This window comes from Canis lupus, chromosome 10 (assembly GCF_003254725.2).
Source record: "Canis lupus dingo isolate Sandy chromosome 10, ASM325472v2, whole genome shotgun sequence".
NCBI classification, from domain to species: Eukaryota; Metazoa; Chordata; class Mammalia; order Carnivora; family Canidae; genus Canis; species Canis lupus.
Window position 1 is genome coordinate 27,443,098 of NC_064252.1, and position 11,695 is coordinate 27,454,792.

The 11,695-nt window shown below is 59.6% G+C and overlaps 1 protein-coding gene across 1 annotated transcript; it reads left to right on the forward strand.

Moving 5' to 3' along the window:
- Positions 1 to 1,052: 1,052 nt before the first annotated feature.
- On the forward strand, positions 1,053 to 11,695 carry SOX10 (SRY-box transcription factor 10). Its single transcript, XM_025460430.3, has 4 exons — positions 1,053 to 1,215; positions 1,704 to 2,215; positions 7,119 to 7,387; positions 9,762 to 11,695. Exons 2-4 carry the CDS (start codon positions 1,782 to 1,784, stop codon positions 10,463 to 10,465), a joined length of 1,407 nt encoding a protein of 468 aa, XP_025316215.1. The 5' UTR covers positions 1,053 to 1,215; positions 1,704 to 1,781; the 3' UTR covers positions 10,466 to 11,695.

An 11,695-nucleotide genomic window follows, 5' to 3' on the forward strand; every position in this document is an offset into this window, starting at 1 on the left:
TGCCCAGCCTCACCTCTGCCTCCATACCCACCCTCTGAGAGGAGAGAGGGGCGATGACCTCTGGGGAGAGACTTGGGAAAGGGGAGAGGAAATGGAGCCTTGGGTGACTGGCAGGAGAGAAAAAGGAGAGAGGTCGCCCCACTGGGGAGATGGCTGAGGACAGGAGTGGGCAGTGAGGAGGGAGTGGGAGGCAGGGAGTTGCCTACCCTTTCGAGGTAGGGGAGTGCGGGACATCGTGCAACCTGGACTGAGACCCCCCCACACCAAGAGAGCATGAGCTCAGTGCAGAGGGAGTTGGGGCCCCTACTTGAAGAGGACCCCCAGCCCAGCCCCATGGCCAGCCTCCTAGGAACTTCAATTCTGCCTCTCTACCTTAAGTCAGACCAGCCCTCATTTGTGCTCGTGTCTGAGAAGGGCCCAGGTGTGGAGCTGGGGCCTCTGCCCTGGGTGGGGGCTATCCAGCTACCTCTGCCTCACCAGGTATGGACCTGAGTGCTCTCTCTCTGGCCATATGAGCTGAGCGGAGGGCAGCCTGCATTGGGGTGGGAGGCAGGTGAGGCAGGCTGAGCAGCAGCAGCCTCCCTCTGGCCACAGTAGACACTCCCTCCATAAGAGGTCTTAAACCAGCAACGCAGGTCAGCCGCCCTTAGATGGCCGGGAACCTTCACTGGTGTTCTCCTCATCCAGCCCCAATTCTTTGCCACCTGCCCATCCCACCGCCTTGAGGCACAGGCTGGGGGTCCCAGTTGGGCCCAATTTCCCTGTAAGCAACAGGTTCTGAGCTTGCCCACCTGCACCCGTTGGCCTTCCTGGCCCAGGCCCCAGGAGCGGCCTGGGACAGCAGCGCCCAGAGCTGGGGTGGGGGGGCCTGGCGGAGGAGCCCTGAGTGTTGGGGATGAAGGACAGCGCTGGAGGCTCCACCTTCTGCCCTTCCCTCCCTCCCTCCCCTCCCCCTCCCCCTCTCCCCCTCCTTCCTTCCCAGCCTTCGGCGGCAGCTCAGTGCTCAGTCAGTCTCGGGCTGTCCGGCCAGGGTGGCTGGTGGTGAGGATTCAGGCTCCGACCCGGCGAGGCCGTGGCCTGAGGCTCTGGGCCCCCCAGCCCCTCCCTCCCAGCCCCCCGGCGTCACCCCCCAGCCCCGAGCTGGACCGCACACCTTGGGACACGGTTTTCCACTTCCTAAGGACGAGCCCCAGACTGGAGGAGCGGTCCGAGGAGGTGAGTGCGCAGCCCGCTCCTCCGCTCCTGCCTTCCTGGGGCCGGGCCTGGGACCCTGCGGTGGGGCATGGGTGGAGAGAGACCCCCGCCTCTGCCCCCCACCCAGCTCCTCCACACTCCATCAGGGGCAGGCAGAAGGGAAGACGGAAAGGTGAGAGAAAAGGTGGGAAATCCCAGGAGCCAGGATTAGAGCAAAATAAAGAGTCCGTTTTTCTTCCTTTCCATCAACAAACCTCCACCCAAAAAGAGGTTTAAAAAAACCCAAACCCACCCACACCAAGAGACGGTTGGGACCAGGTGGTGGGAAGACAGCGGAGGCGGGCGCTAGGAGGCCGAGCCCCGGTCTGGCATGTGCGCGGGCCCCAGGGGCTCTGGCGAGTTCGGGGGGAGCCGGGCGGGCGTCACCTGGGGCCGTGCCCGCGTCGCGTCCCGGGCTGCCGTCGGGGCTGCGCGCACGGCCGCTCCACCGCGCCCTCCTTCCCATCCAGGTGGGCGTTGGACTCTTCGCCAGGACCCCGGCGGCGGGCCCCGGGGAGGCGGCCGAGGCGGCGGCGGCCGGGGGCGACATGGCAGAGGAGCAGGACCTCTCCGAGGTGGAGCTGAGCCCCGTGGGCTCCGAGGAGCCCCGCTGCCTGTCCCCAGGGAGCGCGCCCTCGCTGGGGCCCGACGGCGGCGGCGGCGGCGGAGGATCGGGCCTGCGAGCCAGCCCGGGGCCAGGCGAGCTGGGCAAGGTCAAGAAGGAGCAGCAGGACGGCGAGGCGGACGATGACAAGTTCCCCGTGTGCATCCGCGAGGCCGTCAGCCAGGTGCTGAGCGGCTACGACTGGACGCTGGTGCCCATGCCCGTGCGCGTCAACGGCGCCAGCAAGAGCAAGCCACACGTCAAGCGGCCCATGAACGCCTTCATGGTGTGGGCGCAGGCGGCGCGCAGGAAGCTGGCCGACCAGTACCCGCACCTGCACAACGCGGAGCTCAGCAAGACGCTGGGCAAGCTCTGGAGGTGAGCGCCCCCGACGCGCCCCCGGAGCTCCCGCGGGCCCCCTAGCTGCGGGGGGACTCAGGCGAGACGGGCCCCTCTAGGGGGGGCGGCCACCGCTCTGATGGGCCTGGAAGACCAGGGGTGGGCGTCCGGCCCGCCCTTCCCCCACGAGTACCCCCTTGAGGTTGCGCGGGCTTAGCGCTCCGGCGGCCTAGGCGAGGCTCCCCACCCGGGGCAGCGGGCCGGAGGGCGCCCCCTCGTGGTTGGAATTCTGTCGGTGGCAGGCGAAGGGCCTGAGCTTCTTCCTGGGGGAGTGAAGGCGGTTGGGCAAGAGGGAGGGGAGGTCTTCACTGATGGCACAGGGAAGTGGCACATTCACGGGTGCCACTGCCACCAGTCCCAGTGGTCAGGGGGATGCCCCAGAAATGCTCGAGAAAAAACTGAAGGCCTAGCCAGAGAGGCAGGGAAACTGAGGCAGCCAGATGGAGAAGGGGCGGGAGGAAAACAAGGAATTCAGACAGGAGTCTTTGAAAGAGTGAGGGATGGAGAACCGCCAAAGACAAATCTCTGACTGCAGGATCCTGTCCTGTCCCAGCTACCTTCTTGGTGCCTTCCTTATCCTCCCCTCCTTCGAGGAGTTGGAGGGGGGCCTCTTCATTCTCTAGGGAAGGGGACACCCAGAAAGAAGTCTCCCCTCCCACCCTGTCCCAGAGCGGCCAGGCCTGCCTCTCTCGCCCTCCCTGCTCCAGTCCCAGCGCCATCTTCTTTTCCAGGGCCCCACCCAGCATTGAGCAACCTCCTGCCCCACCAGCCCAAGAGCTGGAGCGAGAGCCCTGGCCAGGAGGAAACCTTGGCCCCTTCCTACCCAGGGCGCCTCAGAGTCCCTGGTTCCCTGGGTCCAGCCCAAACTTCTGGGGAAAAACATGCTGGCCAAGCAGGAATTCTGCACCCCTCAGTTCAGGTGTGGGGTTCAGCCTGGCCCCTTGAGATATGTTGAGCAGGGCAACAGCCCCCTACCTCAGGCGTCCTGGGCAGCTCAGCAAAAGAACGGGGGCTCCAGGAGATATGAGCCTGCAGAGGCCACCTGATTCCCCACTAGACTAAGAGACAAGCCCAGAAAGGTACAGGGACTGTAAAGGCCACGTCACAGCTGGTGGCAGAGCAGGGCCAGAACCTGGGTCTCCTGACTCTTCGTCTAGTAGTCTTCCCCCACACTGTCCTTGATGACAGGTGCGGATCACCCCTTTGTTCTAAGGTGCAGTCGGGAGGTTGGGAGGTCAGAGAAGGGGAGAGCAGAAGTGAGGTACACCTCAGTTTCAGAAAGTCAGGTTTTCTCAGAGGAGCCTGGCCTCCTCCTGCTGCCGCTCTGCCCTTGCCTGCCCCAGCATAATGGAGATTGGGTCTAGAAGGCCAAAGGCTTAGGGTAGTAAGAAAAGCAGGAAGGCCCCCCAAGAGTCCAAGTGGGATTCACATTCAGCCCCATGGCCCCATCCTTGGCCATGTGTTTGCTGACAGCCTGGTGCCCCTTCACCTTCCCATCTCAGGGCTCAGCGCTCTGCTCATCCTGGGCAAGCAGGCCCTGGGCTTAGTGGCCAGCCTGCTGTGTAGACTCAGAGGCTCCAGCTCTGCTCAAGAGCAGGGGTCAAAGCTAGCTCCTCTGCCCAAGGTCCATCTGCCCCGGGGTAGGGCTCAGCCCAGGCCAGTACTCTTGGTGCTGTGCTATGGAAGAGAGCAAATGAGAGACAAACAACCAGGGTGGAGACAGACAGGCAGATGGAACAGGCCCTGGGGGTCATGAACAGACCACAGCACCAGCTCAGTGACAGCATCAAAGCAAGGACGGACCTCCACTTCTCCCTCACCCCACTGTGAAGGATTTAAGACTGGACCCTCCATTGTCCCTGTCCCTGTTCCCCCAGGCCAGAACCCTGGGCTCCCTCAGGAGGACTTGTTTCTGGCTACCACTGATTGGCCCCAAGGGCCCATCTATTGTAGGATTGGAAAGCAGGCACTGCTTGCTGAGGACCCAACCCCAGGAATAGGAGGGTAGCAGGACAATGACAACTATTAAAGGCTATGCCCATAGTGGGTGGGATCCTGGAACCCTGGATCCTGGGTAGGGGCCCTTCGAGGCCTCTGGATATGGGCTGGGCTGGCCAGTCTCTCCAGGGACTCCTGAAATCCCTTCCAGACCACCAGGAAGGGGGGTGCATTAGACAGGCAGAACTAGAAAACAGGGCCCGAAAAACCCAAAAAGAGAAAGACATGCAGACAGACTGCTTGGGGTGCTGTAAGTAGGTTAGGGTCAGACACACCCGCATCTGGGTCCTGGCTCCTAAGTGTGTGGGCTCTGATGGTCAGAGGGGGCCCGCCTGGAAAAGGACTGTTACATGCTGGTCACATGACAGTTGTATACTGGTGGACTTGCCTGGAGAGAGTAATTGGAACCCAGAGACTAGAAAGGGGGTCACCGACTGGGGTCTCTCCTGACCCCCAGTCCACAGGCCCCTTCCCCAACAGGAAGAGCAGCAGTGCCCCACCTTGGGAGACCCCCTAGGTGGGGTTTCCAATTTGCAGGGGGAACTAGTACTTTCTCCCGGGCCTCATTCCAAAGCTTAGAGACCTAGAAACCAGAGGCCAGGTGGAGTACAAATAAGGAGCAGGTTTGCAGTTAGAGCCCCGGGTGACGTGGGGTGGGGGCCTGTAGGGGGTGCAATGCTGAGCGAGGCTGGTGCTGGGATCAAGATTAGATGTGAGATGATTTATTACGTGACGGGGCAGGATGGGTCTGGGGTTAGGAGAGAGTGAACAGAGCTGAGGTTAGAGTGATGTTGGGATCAGCTCGGAGGCTCGTTAGCCAGCTGTTAGCCACTGAGACAGTTGAAGCACTGGGCTGGGGTGGAGGGTGGGAGGGCCTGGAGTCAGAATTCTGTCAAGGTTAGGGTACTGCAGGGAACTAGCCTGGGAGGTGACAGTGGGTGCTGTGTTGGAGTCTTCCCTGTGTTCTGGCCTGTGCCCCCACTCTGAGGTTCCCCCCCGCCCCCCGTTTTCTTGCTGATTCACTCCCAGTTGCCAGCGGGACAGAAGGCACCAGGAAGGTTTGGGTAGGAGAGGAAGCCCGGTGTCCCCAGCTGTTCCAGAGCCTCTGTGCTGGGGCCCTTGGCTGCGGGCTGAGCCTGCTCTGGGCTCTCTGGCAGCTCTCTCCCTGCCCCCAACACACACACATACACACACACACACACACACACACACACACACACACACCTTCAGGGCCTGCCCTGCCCACTCCACCTCCCTGAGGCCTGGCTGGGGGGAGTTGGGGTGCCATGGCTGGGGGAGGAAGGCTGCAGCCCACTCCCTGATCCCAGAGGCACTGGTCTGGGATCTTCATCCCATCACTCAGCTAGAGGGACCCTTGGAGAGACCTTCGTTGGGGCTGGGTTCTGGCAGCCTGGGGGAAGGGGGCAGCCGGGGGAGGCTAAGCTGCACAAGAATGCCACTGCCGGCTAGGAGGTGCCTGGTATGACCACCCCCTCCCATCCTGGGCAGGAGGGCTAGGCCTTCTGCTGACTGGGGGGGGGAAGAGGGCACCCACTGGGGAGGGGTGGGCAGCTGGAGAGAGAGGCCCTTTGGGCAGAGGGACAGAGCCGTGCCCACGAGTCCCTCCCATCTAGGATTCTATGAGTCTATTCTTTGCCCTCAGAACTTCTGCAAGGTACCCCATCCTGCCCCCACACACCCTGGGGCAGCCAAACTTTAACCATCACCCCCCTCCACCATCCTTCAGACTTGGCCCGAGGCTGGAGTTTGGTGGGCAGGGGCACTGCCTTCAGGGCTGTCCTCCATGGCTGGTCTCAGACTGGGGAGAGGGTCTGGGAAGAAAGTCTAGCTTCTTTTACCCTCTGTCACATCCTGGACGAGGAGATAGGATCTCCCCCAGGAGATGCCATGACCCCACATAAAGAAGGGGACTCCTATCCAGCCCCTTCGGCCACATCACCCTGGAATTCACAAAATGAGCATTCCAGAGTTGAGAGGGCCCACCCCAGGTGCTCCTGTTCAAGCCCCCCCCCCAGCAGTATTAGAACAGTACCTGTTTCTCAAGGTGCCCACCCTCCATCCCCAGGCCCCATGCAAAGTGCTTCACACACAGCACCTTGGCCAATCCCACACCCAGTGAAGTAAGCATTATCATCCTCATTTGATAAGCAAAGAAACTAAGGCTCATAGAAGTGATTTGCCCATAGTCACACAACTAGCCAGTAGCAGGGACTAGGCTCTTCCCCCTCACTACTCTGTTTCTTGATTTGCATACCTCCAGCCCCAAGGAGCTCACCCCCTAAGGAGGCAGCCAGCTCTACCTGCAGACAGCTTTGATGATGAAAAAGTTTTTTTTCTTTCCTTGAACTGAAGCTCTGTGTCCCTCAAAAGCTCTATTGCTGGGGTGCCTGGTGGCTCAGTTGGTTAAGCATCTGACCCTTGGTTTTGGCTCAGGTTGTGAGCTTCTCATGGCTCCTGGGGTTAAGCCCCACCCATGGGCTCCTCAGGGCAGTCTGCTCGTCCTTCCCCACCCCCACCTCACTTTCGTGTTTTCTCTTTCTCGGATAAATGAATAAATCTTAAAAACAAAAAAACAAAAAAACACAGAAGCTCTATCCCTACTTCTAACTCCATCGTCAGGGCTGCCAGGAACATTAGGCTGATCCCTCTCACACTCAGCCCCTGAGAGTTTAGGGACAGAGATCCCAGCCTTCTGAGCCTGTAGTTCCTTGGGCCTCAAGTCTTTTAGTTTGTAAATCAAAGAGCAAGCCTCTGCCCTGGTCCCCGCCTGCCCTCTGGGCTCCCCATCCTGGGACCTCATTTGTTTGAGGGCAGATACTCACAGCAGCCCTTCTGCTGTCTCCCCCCAACTATGCCACCCCAGGCTGCTGAACGAGAGTGACAAGCGCCCCTTCATTGAGGAGGCTGAGCGGCTCCGGATGCAGCACAAGAAGGACCACCCGGACTACAAGTACCAGCCCCGGAGGCGGAAGAATGGGAAGGCGGCCCAGGGGGAGTCAGAGTGTCCTGGAGGGGAGGCTGAGCAGGGCGGGGCTGCCGCCATCCAGGCCCACTACAAGAGCGCCCACCTGGACCACCGGCACCCTGGCGAAGGCTCCCCCATGTCAGACGGGAACCCTGAGCACCCCTCAGGTGAGCGCTGGGCTGATGACCAGCTGTGGGTGGGGAGAGCCTGGGCACTGAGGAAAGGCAAGGGCTGGCTGCCATGAGTCTCGTACCCACAACCTCCCTGGGCAAGGTGCTAGAGAGGCTCACCAGGCTGCGCCAGGGCCCCAGCTGGGGTGCTGCGGCCCAGAGGGAGCTCAGTGGGGACTCAAGCACCAAAGGAAGTGGCTGGGCAAGATGGCTCTGATGGAAGTGGCTGATGGAAGGGAGCACTGCTGCTGAGTGAAGAGGCCAGTTAGGGAGGCCGTGGGGGCCAAGGGGTGTGAGGCAACAGGAAAAGCAGAGACAGGATGATTTTGAGAAATGGAAGATGAGATGGAGGAGAGATCATTGCCTCTTTCCGGCCTCCCAGTCTGATGGGGTAGGCACAGCATGTGATGTTGAGCACGTGCCATGGAGGGGCCAGACTTAGAGTATCTTGTTGCATTTTCATTAATGAAAATAGCAGCTAACATTAATTGAGCACCTACTGTGCACCAGGTGCCCTGCTAATTGCCTTATGTATATTAACTCATTCAATCACTCTGAATGAAGAAGCAGCCACCCTGCCTGGGCTCAGACTTTAGCTGTGTGGCAGATGAGAAAATGGACACAGCTGAGTTGGAGCCCAGGCAGCCGGACTCCGGGGCCTCACTTGTTTGTACAAAGCACTAAATGCCATAGAGAAAGAAAGAAAAAAGGGAGAGAGAGAAAAAAGAAAAAAGAAATAAATGCCATAAAGAGGGCCAGGCACACAGGAAGTCTCTATAAGCACAGCTCTGCCCTCCAAAGACACACCCCAAGTCCTCCTTTGTGCCAGACCTGGGAGCAGACACCAAGGGCAGCAACAAGAGAAGCTCCCTGGTCCTGGGAGTCCACCATCTAGTGGGAGGAGCAGAGATGAAAACAAGTGAATGCAGAAGAAACATGAGTGCATGAAGCCTGCACCTTCCAGAAGGAGGCCATGTCTGAGCCGCTTGGTATCATCTCTGTTCTGGTAATAATGAAACAGGTTAGAGAAGACAGGCATGTTCCCAGGATCACACAGGAAGTGACAGAGCCAGGAATCAAATCCAAGAGGGTCTGTGCAAACCTGAAGCACTTGGCCAGTGCAGGACCTGGCATTGCTTCTGCTCTGATGGGGGAGATATAGGCTGGCCCCCAAGGAGCCCCAGGTCTCATAGGCCATGGACACGTTGTCTCCGATGGGGTCCCTAGTCCAGCCATCTCTCCCATACACATGTAGGCCTTACCTTCAGAGATTCGCAGACACACGCACATGACCCTGGACCACATTCCACACAGCCACCTCAGGATATAACTGTGGGCATGGACTTTTTCTCAGCCTTCAAGGCCCAGCCCAGTGACCCCTCTTCAGTAAGAACCTGGAGCAGGGTGGGTGGCTTCCTTCTCCAGCCTCCTGAGCCCTCTGTGCATCCTGTCACTTCTGACACTGCCCTCCAGTCCTGTGTGCATCTCTGGATCCTCCCTTGAACCTCTGAGCTTGTAAGGATAGGATCTACTTTATTTATGCTTATAGGCCTTGCACCTGGCACAGTGCCCACTAAGCATTTGCTGCATGAATACGTGAATGAGAAAAGAGAGAACGGGTGGAGCAAGTCAGCTATCTAGGTGTCCTCCTGATCAAGCAAGGAAAGGCAGCTGGAGGGATGAGGGGCAGCACAGCTAAGCATGTGGCCAGTGGGGCGGAGCCAGAGGAAAGGCTTTCTGGAGTGAGGGGCACTTGAGCCGTCTTTGGGAGGACTGATGGGGCTGGAGGGGACACATGGCTGTGTGGGGGCCAGAGGTGGGGGTGGAGAGAGGAGGCACAGACAAGCTAGCAAAAGTGAAGCAGTCAGTGGTGGTGAGGACTGGTGAGGTCAGCAGCAAGAAGAGCAACTGGCAGCAACTTCGTAAGCTAAAGAGGCAAGCGAAGACCGGTGGGCTAGACCTGTCAGGGAAGACAGCTAAGAGACAGTGGGAGCAGGTGGGGGAAGCCGACTGCAGCTGATATGAGGACCAACTTCCCAGGGAAGCTTTTCCAAAATGCAGCAAGCCCCTCCCAGAGGTGGGTGACAGAGGGAGTCCTGCTCTGAGTGGGCCGTAGGATACACACCTCAGAATGGGAAATTTCAGAAAAAAATAATAATAATAATGGGAAATTTCAGAAACAACTGGAGACCAGCCCTAGCCCATTACAGAAGGAGGTGCCAACTTGGGCTGCCCAAACCCGTAAAACTTACAAGGTCACGCAGTGATCTGTCCCCAGCCTCCTGGAGGCATCTTTTCTGACAGAGAACCATCAGAATCCAGGAATCTCTGACCTTGCTTCCCACTTTCTTTCTGTCTCCCTTGCACCCAGGCCAGAGCCATGGCCCACCTACCCCTCCGACCACCCCAAAGACAGAGCTGCAGTCGGGCAAGGCAGACCCCAAGCGGGATGGGCGCTCCCTGGGGGAGGGCGGGAAACCTCACATCGACTTCGGCAACGTGGACATCGGTGAGATCAGCCACGAGGTAATGTCCAACATGGAGACCTTTGATGTGGCCGAGTTGGACCAGTACCTGCCACCCAATGGGCACCCGGGCCACGTGGGCAGCTACTCGGCAGCTGGCTATGGGCTGGGCAGCGCCCTGGCCGTGGCCAGTGGACACTCCGCCTGGATCTCCAAGCCACCAGGTGTGGCTCTGCCCACGGTCTCGCCACCCGGCGTGGATGCCAAAGCCCAGGTGAAGACGGAGACCGCAGGGCCCCAGGGCCCCCCACACTACACCGACCAGCCCTCCACCTCGCAGATCGCCTACACCTCCCTCAGCCTGCCCCACTACGGCTCCGCCTTTCCCTCCATCTCCCGCCCCCAGTTTGACTACTCTGACCATCAGCCCTCAGGACCCTATTATGGCCATTCAGGCCAGGCCTCTGGCCTCTATTCGGCCTTCTCCTACATGGGGCCCTCGCAGCGGCCGCTCTACACGGCCATCTCTGACCCTAGCCCCTCAGGGCCCCAGTCCCACAGCCCCACACACTGGGAGCAGCCAGTATATACGACGCTGTCCCGGCCTTAAAGGGGGCCCTGTCATCACCAGCCTGCCCGGCCCCTCTGGGTAGCACGCCCCTTCCCCCAGCCCTTGCGCCCTGTTCCTCACCCATCTCAGGCCTGGTGGTGGCTGTGGAGGAGGCTGCAGAGGCTGACAGCTGAGGGAAGGCTTTCTGTCTGGCTCACTGCCTTTGATGACTCCCCCCGTCCTATCCAGGCTCCAACCCAGGCCAAGCCCTGGGCTACTAGGCTGGGCAGAGGAGAAGGAGGTTGATTGTCGCCCCTAGAACTGAATGATGAGGGGCTGCACCTTCCCCCCAGGAATGACCCTCATCCCAGGACCTGAAAAAGACCCACTCACCCTCCTCGGAGAGTGGGGGAGGCATCCAGGGTCGGATGGGAATCGGAGGCCCTGCCACACCGTGTGCCCATGTTCGCTCTCTCATGGAGAATGAGGGGTCTGATGTAACCCGTGCCACTTGTGCCACGTGCCTAAGATCAAAGCCAGTCAGAGACCTGCCATAGAGAAAGTCAGTGCCTACAGTGCGCTCTGTCCACCCCTCAGGGGCTGAGGACAGCTCTGAACAGCCCAGGGTGGGGTGGTCTCAGAGGGAGGTCTCCTCATCCCCACAGGGCCCCCTGCCCTTCTGAACACAGGGAAGAATTGGCACAGAGGCCTCCAGATCCAATTCTGTGCCAAGAACCTCATTCTTTGTCTAACGGAGAAAGAGTGCCCCGGTCCTACTTCACTACAACCTCCCAGACCTTGAGGCACATCCCGGATGAGGAGGCAGGGGCTCCAGGAAAGGATTCAGAGACAATTCACAGAGCCTTCCTCCTGGGCTCCTTGCCAACTCCCTCTCCCCTCGCCAGGCTCTGTAGTCCCTGCTCTGTCAGCCCCAACTCCTTGGGCTTCCCAGAGCATGACAGCTGCTCAGGCCCCAGCCCTCAGCTCCAGGAGGTGGCCCAGGGCCTGGCACCCAGGTTGCTGGCAGCAGGCTGAAGACACTGAACTCCTGACATGTACATTCTGCCCTGGCCTTTTGCCCTTTGCCTCCCAGTGGTATTTGAATAAAGTATGTAGCTCTGTCTGCCCCTATTTTCCTGTTCTGCACCCCCACAGTCTACATGTAACTCATTACTGCCCCCTGTTATTTATCTCAGTAGATCCCCCTCCCCTCTCCCCCCTCCTAGGTATTCCAGCCCCTATTAACTCTGCATTAAGCATTCCACATAATAAAATTAAAGGTTCCGGTTA

Coding starts and splice junctions, on each gene's coding strand:
- SOX10 (XM_025460430.3), top strand. CDS start 1,782: ATGGCAGAGGAGCAGGACCTCTCCGAGGTGGAGCTGAGCCCCGTGGGC. Junction 2,216..7,118: donor ACGCTGGGCAAGCTCTGGAG/GTGAGCGCCCCC, acceptor ATGCCACCCCAG/GCTGCTGAACGAGAGTGACA. Junction 7,388..9,761: donor GAACCCTGAGCACCCCTCAG/GTGAGCGCTGGG, acceptor CCTTGCACCCAG/GCCAGAGCCATGGCCCACCT.